Source organism: Lethenteron reissneri, chromosome 53 (genome assembly GCF_015708825.2).
Source record: "Lethenteron reissneri isolate LAM-NWPU_2019-01 chromosome 53, ASM1570882v1, whole genome shotgun sequence".
NCBI lineage: Eukaryota > Metazoa > Chordata > Hyperoartia > Petromyzontiformes > Petromyzontidae > Lethenteron > Lethenteron reissneri.
Window position 1 is genome coordinate 5,396,431 of NC_083831.1, and position 19,355 is coordinate 5,415,785.

A 19,355-nucleotide genomic window follows, 5' to 3' on the forward strand; every position below is an offset into this window, starting at 1 on the left:
GGCTTGGTTTTGGCTTGGTTGTGGCTTGGTTGTGGCTTGGTTTTGGCTTGGTTGTGGCTTGGTTGTGGCTTGGTTGTGGTTTGGTTGTGGCTTGGTTGTGGCTTGGTTGTGGTTTGGTTGTGGCTTGGTTGTAGCTTGGTTGTGGCTTGGTTGTAGGTTGGTTGTGGCTTGGTTGTGGCTTGGTTGTGGCTTGGTTTTGGCTTGGTTGTGGCTTGGTTGTGGCTTGGTTGTGGTTTGGTTGTGGCTTGGTTGTGGCTTGGTTGTGGCTTGGTTGTGGTTTGGTTGTAGCTCGGTTGTGGCTTTGTTGTGGCTTGGTTGTGGCTTGGTTGTAGCTTGGTTGTGGCTTGGTTGTGGCTTGGTTGTAGCTTGGTTGTGGCTTGGTTGTAGCTTGGTTGTAGCTTGGTTGTGGTTTGGTTGTAGCTTGGTTGTGGTTTGGTTGTAGCTTGGTTGTGACTTTGTTGTGGCTTGGTTGTGGCTTGGTTGTGGCTTGGTTGTGGCTTGGTTGTAGCTTGGTTGTGGCTTGGTTGTGGTTTGGTTGTAGGTTGGTTGTGGTTTGGTTGTAGCTTGGTTGTGGCTTGGTTGTAGCTTGGTTGTAGCTTGGTTGTGGCTTGGTTGTAGCTTGGTTGTGGTTTGGTTGTGGTTTGGTTGTAGCTTGGTTGTGGCTTTGTTGTGGCTTGGTTGTGGCTTGGTTGTGGCTTGGTTGTAGCTTGGTTGTAGCTTGGTTGTGGCTTGGTTGTGGTTTGGTTGTGGCTTGGTTGTAGCTTGGTTGTGGTTTGGTTGTGGCTTGGTTGTGGCTTGGTTGTGGTTTGGTTGTGGCTTGGTTGTAGCTTGGTTGTAGCTTGGTTGTGGTTTGGTTGTAGCTTGGTTGTGGCTTGGTTGTAGGTTGGTTGTGGCTTGGTTGTGGCTTGGTTGTAGCTTGGTTGTGGTTTGGTTGTGGCTTGGTTGTGGCTTGGTTGTGGCTTGGTTGTAGCTTGGTTGTGGCTTGGTTGTAGGTTGGTTGTGGCTTGGTTGTGGCTTGGTTGTAGCTTTGTTGTGGTTTGGTTGTGGCTTGGTTGTGGTTTGGTTGTGGCTTGGTTGTAGCTTGGTTGTGGTTTGGTTGTGGCTTGGTTGTGACTTGGTTGTGGCTTGGTTGTGGCTTGGTTGTAGCTTGGTTGTGGCTTGGTTGTGGCTTGGTTGTGGCTTGGTTGTGGCTTGGTTGTGGCTTGGTTGTGGCTTAGTTGTGGCTTGGTTGTGGCTTGGTTGTAGCTTGGTTGTGGCTTGGTTGTAGCTTGGTTGTGGTTTGGTTGTAGCCTGGTTGTAGCTTGGTTGTAGCTTGGTTGTGGTTTGGTTGTAGCTTGGTTGTAGCTTGGTTGTAGCTTGGTTGTGGTTTGGTTGTGGCTTGGTTGTGGCTAGGGCTGTGCCGTGCGTTCTACCGATTGCTGGCCGTGGTGCCTCCTCCCCGTTGGGTTCCGCTTCTTTGCGCGCCGCTGACATTCTACTGGCGCTCGCTTTCCCCACTCGTGCCGGGAGATCATCAAACGCGGTTTCCTTCATCAAAATAATTGTCCGTCATTTTGTCGATTGCGTTGAACGCGGAAGTGGAAGTCGTTGTTGTTGTTGTTATGATGATGACTCACGTCTGTGCGTCTGTGTCCCGCCGTAGATGACCCAGCAATGTACATCCAGCATCTGGAGGCGAGGGTGCGGCAGCTGGAGGATGAAACCCACAACTTGCTGCAGGTACACCACCACCACAACAACCGCTACCACAACCAACACCGCTACTACAACCACCGCCACAACCACAGCCACCGCCACAATCAAAACCACCACCATCTTGTCACCGTCCGATGTTAGTTTTATTTGACGAAAGACGGGACAAGCAATTCCTGCGATGTCGCCGCTGCATTGGGCGTACCACAAGTTGTTAATTTCTCCACGTCTCATGCGTCTACCCTTCTCTAGAGTCTCAGATTTCACATTAACATCACCACCCTCGCACATTCATCGCGTTATACACAATTCGCGTCGTGAAAACACGCAGCGTTACAGAAGAAGAGGCCGCATGGTCAAACAGACCCCCCCCTCCCCCCCGTGATGAGCTTAGCATGGGGGGGGATGCCTTTATCCAGCGGTGAAGTGCTGTCACGGAAAAAAAAAAATCCAAAAGGAGGGACGGTTGATTGAATAGCAGCAGCGACACGTTTCACCTCAACTAGAAAATGTAGTAAATAAGTAAATAAATTCCCGTACTAATATTCTATTTTCCCCGGCCGGCCGGAGTCGCTCGTCACGACATCGCTGGTTTCCGTGGCAAGTGTGGAAGGGAGAGGCCCCTCTGTGACTTTGTTGGCATCGTCTCCAGCCTGCCGACGTGACGGCACTCACACGCGCACCGGGAGCCCGCTGCGTGTCCTACGGATCAGGATCTTTATCGATGCTGGAGGAATCCGATGAGCTGTGAAGTTGTTATTTTCTTCTCACAGACGTCCGCTGGTAGCGGCGTGGTGACGGTCGCGTGCCAAGCGACGCTCCCAAAGTCGGGGACAAAATACTGGAGTCTGTGTGTCTAGACAGGAGTCTGTGTGTCTAGACAGGCGTCTGTGTGTCTAGACTGGAATCTGTGTGTCTAGACTGGAGTCGGTGTGTCTAGACAGGAGTCTGTGTGTCTAGACTGGAGTCTGTGTGTCTAGACAGTGTCTGTGTGTCTAGACAGGAGTCTGTGTGTCTAGACAGGAGTCTGTGTGTCTAGACTGGAGTCTGTGTGTCTAGACTGGAGTCTGTGTGTCTAGACAGGAGTCTGTGTGTCTAGACTGGAGTCTGTGTGTCTAGACTGGAGTCTGTGTGTCTAGACAGGAGTCTGTGTGTCTAGACTGGAGCTTGTGTGTCTAGACAGGAGTCTGTATGTCTAGACTGAAGTCTGTGTGTCTAGACTGGAGTCTGTGTGTCTAGACTGGAGTCTGTGTGTCTAGACAGGAGTCTGTGTGTCTAGACTGGAGCTTGTGTGTCTAGACAGGAGTCTGTATGTCTAGACTGAAGTCTGTGTGTCTAGACTGGAGTCTGTGTGTCTAGACTTGAGTCTGTGTGTCTAGACTGGAGTATGTGTGTCTAGACATCTGTGTGTCGAGACAGGTGTGTGTAGATACTATGTATATACCGAGTTGTGACGATGTATCCGTCTGTCTGCTTGGTTATCATGAGGTCTAAACCTTTTTTCGTATAAATATTTGTGCATTCAGACGGAACTTTGCATCTTTATTAATGCATTCCTTCACATCTGCACGAGTGTCTAGACACCTGTTTCACTTCTCTGTCTTTGTGGCCACATCTCTTCCATGTTCTGATGGTCTGTCGGCGTTTCCCCCACAATCCCGTCGTCGTTGGCGGCGCGTCGTGGGACTGGTATCCGGCCCGCGGCTCGGCCCAGCGGGAGCCCGATTGCCACCCGTTGCGGCGGTTCATGGCTTCCGAATCCGGCAGGCCGCCCTGGTCAATGCTGCGGCCGCATCGAACCGTCAAACGACGCGTCAAAGAAGACTCCCCATGGCAGACGTTGGAAAATAACGGCTTTTGAGAGATTTTAAAATGACACTGCGAGTGGCTCAATGGGGATCACAGCAGCAGCAGCAGCTACATCAGCAGCAGCTACAGTGTCTCGTACGGTGATCCTACTGCAGGCTGTTGTCTGTGAAACGTCACGCCTTGCTCTTTGTGTGTATGTGTGTTGAACTTCTTTCGCACCGTGCATAGCCAACCGTGCTAATCTGAGGTGCGGGGGAAAGACAGCGAACTAAACACAAGCGAATGCTTTGTAAGAACGTCACAAAAAAAGAAACTCCAAAATCGTCGTCATTATTATTGTTACTACGTCTAGACTGCTGTCCACCCATGCCGCTCTACAAAGGCACTCCACAGACATTTAAGCTCCAACTCGAGTTTCCTGCATCGAACACTGACTCTGGCCGATGATTATTTGCAAAGGAAAGACCAGCCGTGCGTAGGCGGCGATAATTAAGAAGATAAAAACCCGCAAAATATAAATACTCATACACGCGAAGGCATTCGCAAAACAAACATCCACAATGCAACGAGCCGACGGAAGGCTGGAGCGTGGTGGTGGGTGACGTGAGCGCGAACGGAGAGAGAAAGACGTCTCGCGGGATAGAAGCGGAGACAAAAGCGCCGCCTCGGCGCTCAACAAAGGGTGGCGGCGAGATCCGCGGCGGCGGCTCAGCGGGGACCACCGCCGGCTGCCGCCTTGTCCAATTCCGTGCCGGACGCGGGCGCTTCCAACTCCCCCTCCTCCCCTCCTGCGGTACGAAGTTTCCTCCCATCCCTACCGCCACCTCTGCCACCGAGTCCTCCCAGCTTGTTAGTCTGCCGGTTCGTTAGTCAGACGGCTCCTGAGCCAGCCGGCTAGTGAGTTGACAAGCTCGGTAGTCGCCTGGCTCGTTAGACGGCCGGCTCATTAGCCGACCGGCTCGTTAGTTGGCCGGCTGGTGAGTTGGCAAGTTAGGTAGTCGGCTGGCTCCTTAGCCGGCCGGCTCGTGAGTGGGCCGGCTAATTAATTAGCGAGTTGGTTGCTTAGTTGACCGGCTCATTAGCGGGCTGGCTTTTTCGTGGGCTGGTTCGTCAGCGGGCCGCCTCGTCAGCGGGCCGCCTCGTTGACGGCGTGAGATGAAAGGGCCGCGTTGTTTTGTGTTGACGCGCCGTGCGGGGTTCCTCTCTGCGGGTTTGTCTGCGACGGATGAAAGATGAATTAACGGATTTAATCACCGGAGACTTCAGTGCTTTTAACGCGATCGCCCACATTAATCCCTCTAATAACGCGCAGCATGAATAATGCACGCAAGCCTTCGCAATTTCACATGCGGCTCATGAAAAGTTAAACAACCGGCTTTGGTTGAGACGCCAAGGCCGCTGTTAACGACGAAACGGTTAATCGCTTGGAATCAATTGGCGTCTCGTGAAAAAACGTATTTTGTTGCCATTCTTAACCCGGTTGAGCAATGGGCGTCGCGTCTTCACCAGACGAAGAATAATTTCGGATCTCTCGCAAAGCAACGGCAGCAGCGTGACCCCTGCTGTGTGGGAGAGCGGCCCGCGGAAGCGAATAATGCAGAGCTACCTCCGAGATCCCCTCGTCGAGTGGGCCTCCATTCCACGCCGCGTTGGGGGGCAGCACTTCCCCCACTCGGCCTGCCTGCCGCTGAGAGTTTGCCTCGATGTCGAGTTTGATTTTCACCACCAGCGGGGCTCTTGAATAATTTAATGTGGTCACCGTGAGCCTGCGCTCATGAGGAGTGAAAACAAGGAGTCACTTTGTCTTTGTAACACACGGTAATACAGTATAATCCCGCCAGGGGAAAAAGATGCTTGGATCGGTTTAAATCGCTGGGTTTCCACCGCACCGTCCCATTGATATGTATGTGATGGCAAGATGTCGTCTACCTCGCTTGATGTACAGGAGATGGTTGGGAGTTTGCATGTCTCTCCCCCCGTGGTCTTGCGTGGATTTTTGTCCGGTTCCTGCGGTGTTTCCCTCCAAATTTAGAAGCATGCGTTTAGATTATTTGGCTGCTGTAAATTTCCACGTGATAAGCCACTTGGTTGAGCTATCATTTGTGATAGCCAGGTGAAATACAAAAAGGTTTTGTTTATTAGTTTAGACTTGAGAGTGTTTTTGGAAAATCAATGGATGAGTTTGAGGTTAGTTTATTTATTTTAACCATTTTAGTTTGTTTAGTTTAACCAGGTTAGTCAATTTAGTTTAACCAGGTTAGTTTGTTTAGTTTAACCAGGTTAGTTTATTTAGTTTAACCAGGTTAGTTTGTTTAGTTGAACCATTTTAGTTTGTTTAGTTTAACCAGCTTAGTTTGTTTAGTTTAACCATTTTAGTTTGTTTAGTTTAACCAGGTTAGTTTGTTTAGTTTAACCAGGTTAGTCTATTTAGTTTAACCAGGTTAGTTCATTTAGTTTAACCATTTTAGTTTGTTTAGTTTAACCAGGTTAGTTTGTTTAGTTTAACCAGGTTAGTCTATTTAGTTTAACCAGGTTAGTTCATTTAGTTTAACCAGGTTATTCTGTTTAGTTTAACCAGGTTAGTTTGTTTAGTTTAACCAGGTTAGTTTGTTTAGTTTAACCAGGTTAGTTTGTTTAGTTTAACCAGGTTAGTTTGTTTAGTTTAGCCAGGTTAGTTTATTTAGTTTAACCAGCTTAGTTTATTTAGTTTAACCAGGTTAGTTCATTTAGTTTAACCAGGTTATTCTGTTTAGTTTAACCAGGTTAGTTTGTTTAGTTTAACCAGGTTAGTCTATTTAGTTTAACCATTTTAGTTTGTTTAGTTTAACCATTTTAGTTTATTTAGTTTAACCAGGTTAGTTTGTTTAGTTTAACCAGGTTAGTTTGTTTAGTTTAGCCAAGTTAGTTTATTTAGTTTAACCAGGTTAGTTTGTTTAGTTTAACCAGGTTAGTTTGTTTAGTTTAACCAGGTTAGTTTATTTAGTTTAACCAGGTTAGTTTATTTAGTTTAACCAGCTTAGTTTATTTAGTTTAACCAGCTTAATTTATTTAGTTTAACCAGCTTAGTTTATTTAGTTTAACCAAGTTAGTCTATTTAGTTTAACCATTTTAGTTTGTTTAGTTTAACCAGGTTAGTCTATTTAGTTTAACCATTTTAGTTTGTTTAGTTTAACCAGGTTAGTCTATTTAGTTTAACCAGGTTAGTTTGTTTAGTTTAACCAGGTTAGTTTATTTAGTTTAACCATTTTAGTTTGTTTAGTTTAACCAGGTTAGTCTATTTAGTTTAACCAGGTTAGTTTGTTTAGTTTAACCAGGTTAGTTTGTTTAGTTTAACCAGCTTAGTTTATTTAGTTTAACCAGGTTAGTTTGTTTAGTTTAACCAGGTTAGTTTGTTTAGTTTAACCAGGTTAGTTTGTTTAGTTTAACCAGGTTAGTTTGTTTAGTTTAACCAGGTTAGTTTATTTAGTTTAACCAGCTTAGTTTATTTAGTTTAACCAGGTTAGTTTGTTTAGTTTAGCCAGGTTAGTTTGTTTAGTTTAACCAGGTTAGTTTGTTTAGTTTAACCAGCTTAGGGTTGGAGAGGCCAGGGTAGGTCTAACTTGCAAGAGTGACGTGGGCTGGGTTCGCCAAAATAACAAAAGTTTAGAGAAGTAGGAACAATGAAGTGATGAACTATCGGAGCAAAAATCTACCAAATAGGAATTATAAAACAGTGCAAATTATAAAGGAATTTTAAACAAAACACATTTCCCAAAACACATTAAAAGTAAACAAAGTTGCAAAAACATCAAAATGAATACAGGATGAAGTGTGCACGAGTATACAGGTTATATATATATATGTACAGTATATACATATGTTGGCTGGATAAAACTAAATTTCGATTTAAAGCTTTCGTGACTGCAGGGATTCATCTTCTTGGTTCTTTCGGTAAAGTCACGTAGAAGGGAAGTAATAAAATAATAAAAATAAAACATAATAAAACAATTCTCACGACGTTTCGGCCACAACGCAAGCAGCCGTCCTCAGGTGAAAACCAGGTCCGTCGAGGCGACAGAGTCTGAATGGAACAGCACACGAGCTTGGAGCATATATATAAGCTGGGCGCTTATATATATGCTCCAAGCTCGTGTGCTGTTCCATTCAGACTCGGTCGCCTCGACGGACCTGGTTTTCACCTGAGGACGGCTGCTTGCGTTGTGGCCGAAACGTCGTGAGAATTGTTTTATTATGTTTTATTTTTATTATTTTATTACTTCCCTTCTACGTGACTTTACCGAAAGAACCAAGAAGATGGATAAAACTAACTTTGTATTGCCAGAGTTGACGAGTCGTGGCGTCGTTGTGGTCATATCACCAGAGTCGTAGTTGTGTCACCAGAGTTGTGGTGCGGTTATGGTTGTGTCACCAGAGTCGTGGTTGTGGTTGTGTCACCAGAGTCGTGGTTGTGGTTGTGTCACCAGAGTTGTGGTTGTGTCACCAGAGTTGTGGTGCGGTTATGGTTGTGTCACCAGAGTCGTGGTTGTGGTTGTGTCACCAGAGTCGTAGTTGTGTCACCAGAGTTGTGGTTGTGTCACCAGAGTTGTGGTGCGGTTATGGTTGTGTCACCAGAGTCGTGGTTGTGGTTGTGTCACCAGAGTTGTGGTTGTGTCACCAGAGTTGTGGTGCGGTTATGGTTGTGTCACCAGAGTCGTGGTTGTGGTTGTGTCACCAGAGTTGTGGTTGTGTCACCAGAGTTGTGGTGCGGTTATGGTTGTGTCACCAGAGTCGTGGTTGTGGTTGTGTCACCAGAGTTGTGGTTATGTCACCAGAGTTGTGGTGCGGTTATGGTTGTGTCACCAGAGTCGTGGTTGTGGTTGTGTCACCAGAGTCGTGGTTGTGGTTGTGTCACCAGAGTTGTGGTTGTGTCACCAGAGTCGTGGTGCGGTTATGGTTGTGTCACCAGAGTCGTGGTTGTGGTTGTGTCACCAGCTTCATGGTGCTGTTGTGGTTCCCGTGTTGCAGCCGGCTCCCAGGACCCCGCGGTGTCCCCCCCCCCCCCCGCTCTCCCACAGAGGCCGTCGGCGCTGGAGGCCGCGCGGCTCGACAAGAAGGGGCCGGGAGGCCCGAGGCCGGTGGACTCGCCGCGGCCTTCACCTCCCACACAGCACCGCGAACTCGGCCAGCCTGTGAGCTCTCAGACACACACACACACAGACACACACACACACAGACACAGACAACAACAACAACCGCCATTCGCCACTAAGTGGCGGTGACGTCACCACGACGCTTGTGCCAGGCCAAGTGCACCTTGAGGCCACGTGAAGTGTCGAACGCCCGCTGGCAGGAGGTCACGGGGCAGACCCAGGTGCCACGGGTCGACTGACCGAGATGACCGAGACGACTGGCTGATGCACCACCTGTGCCCCCTACTGTGCCAACTTGCTGTGCTTTAGCCACCCGGCGCTCCGCTCGTTGTTGTGAGCGTCGCTCCTCCACCCTCCGTTGTTGTTGGAGGGCGACTGCCTCCAACTGCCCAGTAGCGTCCTTCACGAGCCTCCTCCACTGAGGCCGATCTTGACACCGCTGGTACCAGTCATCGGCAAGTCCACTCAGCTCCACGTCCTCCTGTACCACATCACTCTATCTCTTCTCTAGCCCGTGCCGCGCCCGTTTAGCCCCCTCGATCCGGCCGAACAAAAGCTGTTTAGGCATGCGGTGGCTGGGCACACACACACACAGACACACACACACACACAGACACACACACAGACACACACACAGACCAGCAGAAACACAGACGAACCACATTAACACAGGCACACGGACACAATGCAGAGATTCTGCACCACTGCACTCGCCGCGCCCTGAGCTTTGCTCGGAGCGCAGCCTGCATCACAAGCCGCTCGTGTCAGATCCACTTAATTGTGAACGGCTGTCCGTGTGTGAGCAGCAGTGCGAGTGTGTGAACGGCTGTCTGCGTGTGTGAACGGATGTCTGTGTGTGCACGGCTGTCTGTGTGTGTGAACGGCTGTCTGTGTGTGAACGGCTGTCTGTGTGTGTTACCGGCCGGTCAGGTCAGTTGTGCCACCACCGGTGATTGCCGTGGGTTTATGACTGCCGAGGTAAGTGACCATAATCGATTGTTGTTTGCAGTGGGCGACGGTGGTGATGGTTGTGGTCCTGGTGGTGGTGTGGCTAACAGCAGTGACGATTATCTGAACTGGTCATGGGCCTCCCCTAGGTCAACGCAGCCTCAAATGAGTACCTGGTGCGGTGTAAACATCGCCACTTAAGGAGACAAAGGCGGCCGGGCGTGGTGCTGGCCACTCCCCACCCCCTCGTGTGCCGTGCCGACCTTCATAGGTGCTGCTCGCTAACAGCAGTTGCCCCAGCAGTCTCTTAAGGCTACACGGGGGACATTTTTCTTTGGTGGAGGTGGTTGGGAGAGTGAGCAAGGGGTGAAGAAGAAGGGCGGGTGGTGAAGATGGATAACAGCGAAATTGCCGTGACCGACCCGGGGTCAAAGAGAGAAGCGCCGCTCCCACGCGTCCCCCCCCCCCCCCCAGCGTCTCCCCCCCACACCCCTCCCCGGGATTAACGAGCTCGTCGTTAAGCACCGATGAGGACACGGCTTAATGAGCTCGCTAACATCCATCCGCTCGCCCGATCGAAATCGATCCTCGCTCTCACGGCACAGCCAGCGCATGTTTTGCGTTCGGGGCGGGTCGACGCGACGGTTCGTCATCACGTGCACAGTCCTCGCCAATCCACTGCTGGATGAGGGCCTCCCCCACCCCACCTATTTCCGTGCCAAAAACTCCCCAATGTGGAAATGACAGCGGATGTGCTGCCACGCTCCTTGGAGCCGCCACTCGTCGGCGCCGCCAGGCTCACTACCCCAGCTCCCCGTTGTGGGCGATGCTTGAGGGTGACAAAGTAGAGCAGCACTCGCCGCTTGTAGCAGAGGTTCGAGTCGGGCGCTAATCGATGGTGTTGGGTGATGGACAACAAACTAAACACACAAAGCCGTTTTAAAGAAATTAGTTTTCCACACTGCGGTGTGTATGAACCGCGAAAAGCCGCCGGTTATTTTACCAGGCCCACTGAGCTATGAGCTCTTTTTCCAGAAGCAACCTGGCCACAAATGATAGCACAACGAAGTGGCTTGTCACGTGGAGAAGTACAGCAGCAGCCAATTAATCTAAGCGCGACCATGGGGAGAGAGCGAGAGAGACACGCAAACTCCAAATATACAGCAGCAGCAGCAGGCTTCGTCAGGGTCATGATTCTAGATTTTAAGCTTTCGTGACTGCAAGGATTCATATTCTTAGGTTTTTTTTCGGTAAAGTCACGTAGGTAAAACATTAAAATTAATAAAAGGAAAATAAAATAAAAATCACGACGTTTCGGAGGCAACACAAGCTTCCGTCTTCAGGTGGAACCGTCACAGCCACGACAGCTGTATCAAGTAAATGAGAGATTGCAAGAGCTAATAGGGTCATGATTGACTACCATGCGCCGTCCGCTTGCCAGTGGACGTTGAAGATGCCATGACGCCATTCGAAAAGAGGAGGGAAATGATGCCGCAAGTCACTCGATTTAGATTAAACATCATTCAGACACTGTCTTTCCGACAGCCCTGTTCTTCACCTGAGGACGGCTGCTTGCGTTGTGGCCGAAACGTCGTGAGAATTGTATTTTATTATGTTTTATTTTTATTATTTTATTATTTCCCTTCTACGTGACTTTACGGAAAAAACCAAGAAGGTGAATCCCTGCAATCACGAAAGCTTTAAATCGTGTTTTAAGATTACACATCGCAACGTCGCCCCCCACTTACGGGCAGACTCACGCCCGATTATTTATGAAAGTGTTTTTCCCGGTTTGAGTTCACTCTGGGTCGGCAGGGGGGGGTGCGGCAGGGGGGGGGGCGGCGCGGTGAGTAACGACTGTGCCACAAGAAGCACCCGGGTTCTGTTCCCAACTCTGGCTTACCTGGTAAAATAAAAAAAATTGTTCAGTTTTATTTGTATAATTTTAAGTGATTCACTTACCTTTCCTATACTTTGCACTCCGAACATGTTTGTTGTTGGAACGTTCTGACCCTGTGCCCCAGCTGGGCATCTGTGAAAACGCACTCCACAGCTCATCAGATTCCTCCGATATGAATACTCTGAAAGTGTAAGAACCAAGAATATGAATACTCTGATTGTGACCTCCCTGTACGTTCTCCCCATGTTCTGCATTGGGCATCCTCCGGGTTTCTCAGTTTCCTCCTCCCATAGCCAAGAGACAGCAGAGGAGGAGGAGAGATTGCCAGACTTCCCCCGCACCTCCGATTAGCACTGGTGTCTACGTGCGGTGCGAAATAAGTTCAACATACAGACACGCATCCAGATGCCCCGAGGGTGGTTTCAGACAGAGTCACGCAATTCTACGCACACCTGCCTGCCCCGATGATGTTCAGAGCGTGTCTCTGATGGCAAAGTCAGATAGCGTGCGGGCGGGCGGAATAATTGCAGTTACTCGCCTGGCTCTCGTCACCGCGCGCGCTTGTGGCTTGCGATGACGTCCTCGCTGCTGCGGAGTTTCGTTTATATTCGTGCTGGCAGAGTCACCGATGGAGCCCCCCCCCCCCCCCTGCACCCCCTTCCCCCCGCGAGCCCTTCGCGTCGAGGTTGGTGGTCCAGATGTCATATGAAGCCCCAATTAATGGACCCCAAACATTTTTTTTCTCCTTTGCTTATTCATTTCTGTTTTTTTATAAAACTTATTTATTTCAGATGGCCAATACCAGTTCCGTCTACTGTTGAAGATGTTCGAAAGGAGTTTTGTGAAAGATTGAACAATAATGATGATATTTCATCAAGTTATATCACTTACATTACATTACACACCCCATTGGGTACACAAATATTGTAGTTTTAGATAATTAAATGGGTGCCACAAGACATCTGGACCGCCCTGTACATTGCAGCCCCGAGACGCTGTGCCTGGGTGTCTGCCCCCCTCTCTCCTGCACACACATGGGCCCTGGTTATCCGCTGCTGGATGAGGGCCTATCCAAGCCGTACATGGGCCGTGAGCGGTGTTTGACCATACTTCACTGCGCGGGCCGCCTGTCTTTCTGTGCGTGGCGGTTAACATGTTCAATCGCTAGCCTGGTCCGCCTGTCTTTCTGTGCGTGGCAGTCACCGTGTCCAAGCGCTAGCCTGGTCCGCCTGTCTTCCTGGGCATGGCAGTCACCGTGTCCAAGCGCTAGCCTGGTCCGCCTGTCTTTCTGTGCGTGGCGGTGACCGTGTTCAAGCGCTAGCCTGGTCCGCCTGTCTTTCTGTGCATGGCGGTCATCGTGTCCAAGCGCTAGCCTGGTCCGCCTGTCTTTCTATGCGTGGCGGTCATCGTGTACAAGCGCTAGCCTGGTACGCCTGTCTTTCTGTGTGTGGCGGTCACCGTGTACAAGCGCTAGCCTGGTCCGCCTGTCTTTCTGTGCGTGGCAGTCACCGTGTCCAAGCGCTAGCCTGGTCCGCCTGTCTTTCTGTGATTGGCAGCCACCGTGTTCAAGCGCTAGCCTGGTCCGCCTGTCTTTCTGTGCGTGGCGGTCACCGTGTTCAAGCGCTAGCCTGGTCCGCCTGTCTTTCTGTGCGTGGCGGTCGCTGTTCAAGCGTCAGCCTGGTCCGCCTGTCTTTCTGTGCGTGGCGGTCGCTGTTCAAGCGCTGTCCAGGCTCAGCTGCGCTCAGCTTCCGAGATGTGATGAGGACAGAGGCTTTCGATGAGATTTGGTACAAGGCTGTGCGTGTTTCTCACAGGGGCGGTTCGCGTGGCCGTGTGATCTAAAGCGCGACAAAAGGATAGAGGTCCCTGTTTTTTTCTTTTAAAGCTTTTTGTTGTTGTGGTTGTAACGGTGCTATCAGCATCGGTATCCATTTGTAAGTCTCTCCGAGCAGTGCAGCTGTTTGCGTGAGCGAGCGGGCCTGCTGCGGGAGTGGACATCACAGAGCTTCCTCTGAGATGCCCCTTCTTCAAGTGACCTCTGAACCACACACCAGCCAGGGGGTAGGGGGGGGTCAGCACTCTCTCTCTCTCCCGCCTGCCCGGCCCCCGAGAGCGAGGCTCCTCGCACGTCGATGACAAACTATTCTCAACGTAACGTGATGGGTTTGTCCGTGCAGTCGTTCGTGTGACCAGGCTGAGACCATTGACTCATTAGATAGACTTGAGAATCTCACTACAGGGGGTTGCCTGGATTCGAACCCAGGATCTCAGTGGTGCCAGCTCATCCCACTGACCTCTGTGCCATCCTCCGGCCACCTGAAGGAGGAGACAGCTTCACTCTCCGTGACCTTTCGAGGCATCTGGCAAAAGAGAGGCGGGCGATGGCCACGGCGTCGGTCGGTGTCGGTCAGCTCCTGAGGCTTTGTCTCAGCGCTAGGATCAGGGTAGCGGGGTAGCGATCCTAGCGTGCTAGGATCGCTACCCCCTCGTGCGTGTGGGGGTTTCTCCGCTCGACTCTGCTTCACGCAAAGCGATCAACCGATTTTTTTTTATTTTTCTCTAAAACTGAAAACCAAACTATTTATTTTATTTCACCCGGTAAGGCCCACGCTGAGCTTTGTGGATCTTTTTCAGAAGCGACCTGACGATCACAAATGACAGTAACTTATCATCGTGTGGAAATTCATGGCAGCCAACATCCTCTAAATGCGCGATGTCAATTCCAAATAGCGGAGGGAAAAACCGGAGGACCCGGAGAAAAATCCACACGGGGAGAGAGACACGCAAACTCCAAATATAGAGCAGGTGTCAGGGTTGGAATCAAACCAACGACCTCCTGCGTGCCAGGCGAGGTAGTTAACATCTCCTAGCCACAGTGGTGCTCTCCTGCAAAAAAAACCTTTGAAAAAGTATGCACTGTTTTTTTATTTTCAATAAAAACCAAGACCATGAAAAAATCTCGAAAACAAATATTACGAGCTAAAGGAGTGGTTGGAAACGCCTTGGGGAAGTCACGGCTTTTCAAAAACATCCCCCGAGTCATTGTGTGACATGAAGGCGCGCGAGAGTGGCAATCAGACGGAAAACTGTTACTGCGGTTGTGTCGCTTCACCCCAGATTACGATGCACCGCCCCCCCCCCCCCTCACAGCGGACGTTAACGTCGCCCCTGCGGCATCGTCAGCGAGAGGCAGCCCGTCGCGTGCCGGTGCCACGGGTCCAGAATTATCCAAATTAGGAAGTCGCCCGCAAGGCGCACGTCGTGCGCTTCTGCAGTCCCCTGGAACTCTTCCTCCCAACATTAGGAAGCCACTGGATCTTTTTAAAGAATCTAGATTATTTAATCTAAAAATGAGAACTAATTTCTTGAGAACTGCTTTTTGCGTTTAGTTTGTTGTCCCCCTCCCCCCCGCACCTCCGATTAGCACGTTTGGGTTGATACGCTGCAAAAGAGGTTCAACATACAAGTTTCACGTTTAATGTATTAGGTAGAGCCCTGTGAGCCATGCGGCTCTTGAGTCGGGTGCAACCGCAACAAACACAATATGAACGGAGAACATCTTAAAGCGATGACGCGCAATAGAAACATCCTGGGATAAACCAGCAAATCTTCCAGAAAAAACAAACACCGTATTACAACGCTGTGTGCAAAAATCCCAGTGTGATGCAAGTCAAACAATAACAACCATAAGACAATTTAGATTCAAGTTGTCAGTCCAACTCCGCACTTCCGCAAGAAACGTGGCTTAACCATATGTTTTGGAAATCACCAAAAAATAGCTATAAAATACAATGTAACAACAGTAATCATAGGAACTTTGATTCAAATGTAACAATAAACGATATCCACAAAGAAGTCATCATCACCATCATCCCCTACAGGCCGCCTGACGCCTGCGTCGCAGGCCTGGTGCCGAGTCAGCGCGTGCCGAACAGCATCACGCTCCAAGTTTTACAAATTAGTAAATTAGACCGAAAATTACTCAACTTGGGTGACTACCAAATGGGCTTTGTTATTAATGATTAAAGTGGGGGTTGCCGCGGTATAATGTTTCGCCATGAGACGATCCGATATCAAAATCTCAACGCGGCCGTCATCGCCGTCTAGTGCCAATGACGTCAGTTACTCCGTAAAACATCAACAGAGCATTAACATAACGGGTAACAGCTGTGTGTGTGTTTATGGAGATCTTCTTTCAGAAGCGAGCTGCCTATCACAAATGATAGCTCAACGAAGTGGCTTATCACGTGGAAATGTATAGCAGACAAACACTCTTAACGCGTCTTTCTAAATGTGGAGAGAAAACCCGGAGGAGCCGGAGAAGAATCCACGTGACCGCGGGGAGAGAGACACGCAAACTCCAAATATACAATCGTTAGGGTCAAGATCGAACCCACAACCTCCTGCATACCAGGCGTGGGAGTTAACATCTCCTAGCCACCGTAGCGCACCAATTATTTCATAAGGGGAAAAAAGAGCTGATACAAATGCTACAAGAAAGCGAATCGCTGCGTGACGACATGATTGTGCATCGTACAACGTGTCTCAGGAGTGGCCGTGTCACAGCAAGCCGAGATCACAACCACGCATCTCCCTGCGCATCTCCACTGGGATGCTGAGCAGCCAGTGGTGGAAATTCCACATTCTCATGGCAGGACATAGAAATTAAATTGTACCGAAGCCAGTACAGTCATCTCAATTATCTGCCGCAATGAGGTGGGAGTTAACGGTGGCCCTGATAAAAAAAGAGACAGATAATTAATTAATGCAAGACATTTCAGTTAGGATAGAAATTAGCAGCAGAGGAAGCACGTGCATGTGGCCAGGGTAGCAGCGGAGAGAGCAAGTGAACACGGGCAGGGTAGCAGCGGAGAGAGCAAGTGAACACGGGCAGGGTAGCAGTGGAGAAAGCACGTACACATGGGCAGGGCAGCAGCGGAGAGAGCACGTACACACGGGGAGTGTCGGCATTGGATGCGCCGTCTGTGTGTTTGTTTCGCTTCCTGGATGAACGCGTTCACTCGCCCGACCCGTGGGGAGCCACGCGGGTCGCTCACTCCGCCGACCCTCGACGAGTGAGGAGCAGTGGGTGTAGCCAGGCACCCGGTGCCACTCTCGTCTGTGACCCCCCCCCCCGCCCACGGTGCAGATGCACCGCCAACGCACTCAGCTGCTACGCCGCTGCAGCCAGCTCCGCGTCTAATCGGCGCTCGGTGTGAGCCACCCACGGTCCGCCTGCAAGGCGGACTTCACGCATGCCCCAGAATCCTGCTTTCATCCTCCGGCCCAGGGAGGGTGGGAGGTGTGATGGGGGAAGGGGGGGGGAGGGGTCCATCGTGTGCAGTGAGCCAGGCTACAGGAATCCACCACACATCCACTTGTACACACACACACGCGCGTGTGCGTGTGTGTGTGTACATTGCACTCCTTTCGCGGCGTACTTGGCCAGCCCTGCTAATCGGGGGGTGTGTGGAGTCTGTTTGTTCTCCCCACTGTTGAGGTGCATGGGGTTTCCTTCAGGGTCCTCCGGTTTCCATAGCTGAACAGAACATCCAAGTTTGAGTGGCATTAACTGAAACTACGACACGATGTGTACTTACCAGGTGAGGCCCACTGAGCTGCAGCTCTTCTTTCAGGAGGGACCTGGCCACAAACGATAGCTCAGTCAGTCCCAGAAGGCCGTGGGGCCGATGGGATGTGTAAAACGAATACTTAAATGTTAGAAATGTTGGGAGACAAATCTGGGAAGGAGGTATTTCGTCTGCGTATGTATTATGCAAGGGAGGATTGGGGTTAATGTAAAAGCAGTGCCGGTTCTGTGGACGAATAAGTGTCGATGGATGGATGCATGGGCAGATAGAAACACATCAGGGGGGGGGGGCTGTGTTGACAGCGAGGCACTGGCACTCAAAAGCGCACGCGCCACATCCGTCAGGAACGCTGCCCTGCCACGGGAGGTGAGTGCACAGCGCTATAAATCCTTTCACCTGAGACGGTTCCAGCGAGACAGGTAATAGGAACAAGACAACATAAAGCATTCTTGCATCGAATCGTGACGACTTATCGTATCGGCGGGTGTAAGGGGAGTGATGTTATTACTACTATCTCACTACCTTTTTGTATTGTACCAGCTGTGTAGCTCTTTTTCAGAATCGACCTGGCCACACAAATGATCGCTCAACGACGTGGATTATCACCATGTGGAAATCTATAGCAGCAAAATACTCGAAATGCACGTTGATTCTAAATGTGGAGGGAAAAACCGAAGGACCCGGTGAAAAATCCACATGACCACCGGGAGAATATGCAAACTCCCAATACACAGCAGGCTTCAGGATCAGAATAAAACCCACGACCTCCTGTATACCAGAAGAGGTAATTAACATCTCCTGGCCACCGTGGCTAGGAGATGTTAACTACCTCGCCTGGCATACAGGAGATCGTTCGATCCCGACTCGGACGCCTGCTGCTGTATATTTGGAGTTTGCGTGTCTCTCTCTCTCTCTCCCCGTGGTCACGTGCCTTTTTCTCCTGGTCTTCTGGTTTTTCCCTCCATATTTAGAATGAATGTGCATTTTTTGCTGCTATAAATTTCCACGTGATAAGCCACTTCGTTGAGCTATCATTTCTGATAGCTCAGTGGGCCTTACCTGGTAAAATAAAAAAATAGTTTGGTATTATTTATATATATATTTTAAAGATTTATTTAACTTTCCTATACTTTGCACTCGTATCGTTGTTTTTGTACTGTTTGTTGTTGGAATGTTCTGACCCCGTGCTCCTACTGGACATCTTTGAAAAAAAGAGCTGCATAGCTCACCGGATTCCTCCAGTCGAGTATTTGGTTGCTGCTATAAATGTCCACGTGACGATGAGCCACTTGCTGGAGCTATTATTTGTGATAGCCAGGTCACTTCTGATAACTCGCTGGGCCTGAGCTGGGAAAATAAATGAAGTGGTTTTAGTTGTAACCATTGGCCCCTCCAGCGGCGGCTCGGCAGTGCGGGCACGGCCCCCACCGTAGGCCCCAAGGCCCGCACTCTCGATGTCTCCTGCCTCTGTGTTACTCACTCTCAGCCTGCTGCTGCTGCTCGTGCCGTTGCAGAGCGGCGTGTGGGCGCTGTGCGACGGCGGAGGTGGCGGTGGAGAAGGAAGCGTCACGGCCAGGCAGCCGAGTCCGCCCTCTTACCCGGGCCAGAAGCCGGAAGCGGTGGTGCATGCCATGAAGGTACCCGCGGACGGTACATAGCCCCACCACGACCTACCTGCCTTCTATACTTGTACACGAGTTTTGCCACGAGAGAGAGAGAAAGTAACAAAAACGAACAATTGAGTGTGTGCGTGTGTGTACACGTGTGCGTACGAGTGTGCGTGTATGTACGAGTGTGTGAGCGTGTACATGAGCGTGCGTGAGTACGAGAGTGTGTACACACGCGTGACTGCGTGAGTGTGCGTGTGTGTACATGTGTGTCGGCGTGTACGCGAGTGCGTGCGTGACTACGGCTGTGTGTACAAGTACACAAGCAGGTGCATGCGAAGGTTTGCGGTGCACGGGGCCGACACAAGGGTACGAGGATGCCATGGCATGGTGTGACACTCTGGAATGGTGTGGCTGGTGGCACGGTGCCACGGTGCGGCATGGTGATGTGGTGGCACGGTGGCACGGTGGTGCGATATGGCACCGTGTGGCGTGGCTTGCCGCGTGGTGCGGCAACGTGTGGTGTGTTGTGGAGTGCCGCAGAGTGGCGTGTTGTGTTGTCGCGCGGTGTGGCTTGTCGCGTGTTGCGTTATGACGTGGCACGAAGCGTTGTGGCTTCACGTGGCATGGCGCGTTACGATTTGTCGTGATGTGCCGTGGTATCGTAGGTTCAATCCCG

At 50.4% G+C, this 19,355-nt stretch overlaps 1 protein-coding gene across 3 annotated transcripts in view; it reads left to right on the forward strand.

Annotated features, from left to right (window-relative positions):
- The window catches only part of LOC133356307 (coiled-coil domain-containing protein 85C-A-like), a 77,362-nt gene that overhangs the window by 47,762 nt on the left and 10,245 nt on the right, over positions 1 to 19,355 (forward strand). The window contains exons 2-4 of one of the 3 annotated variants that reach the window (XM_061573759.1): positions 1,643 to 1,719; positions 8,556 to 8,669; positions 18,584 to 18,719. In XM_061573759.1, the coding sequence (XP_061429743.1) occupies positions 1,643 to 1,719; positions 8,556 to 8,669; positions 18,584 to 18,719 (327 nt within the window). The remainder of the gene's footprint in view (positions 1 to 1,642; positions 1,720 to 8,555; positions 8,670 to 18,583; positions 18,720 to 19,355) is intronic. The other 2 variants (XM_061573758.1, XM_061573760.1) reach the window with 2 other exon arrangements.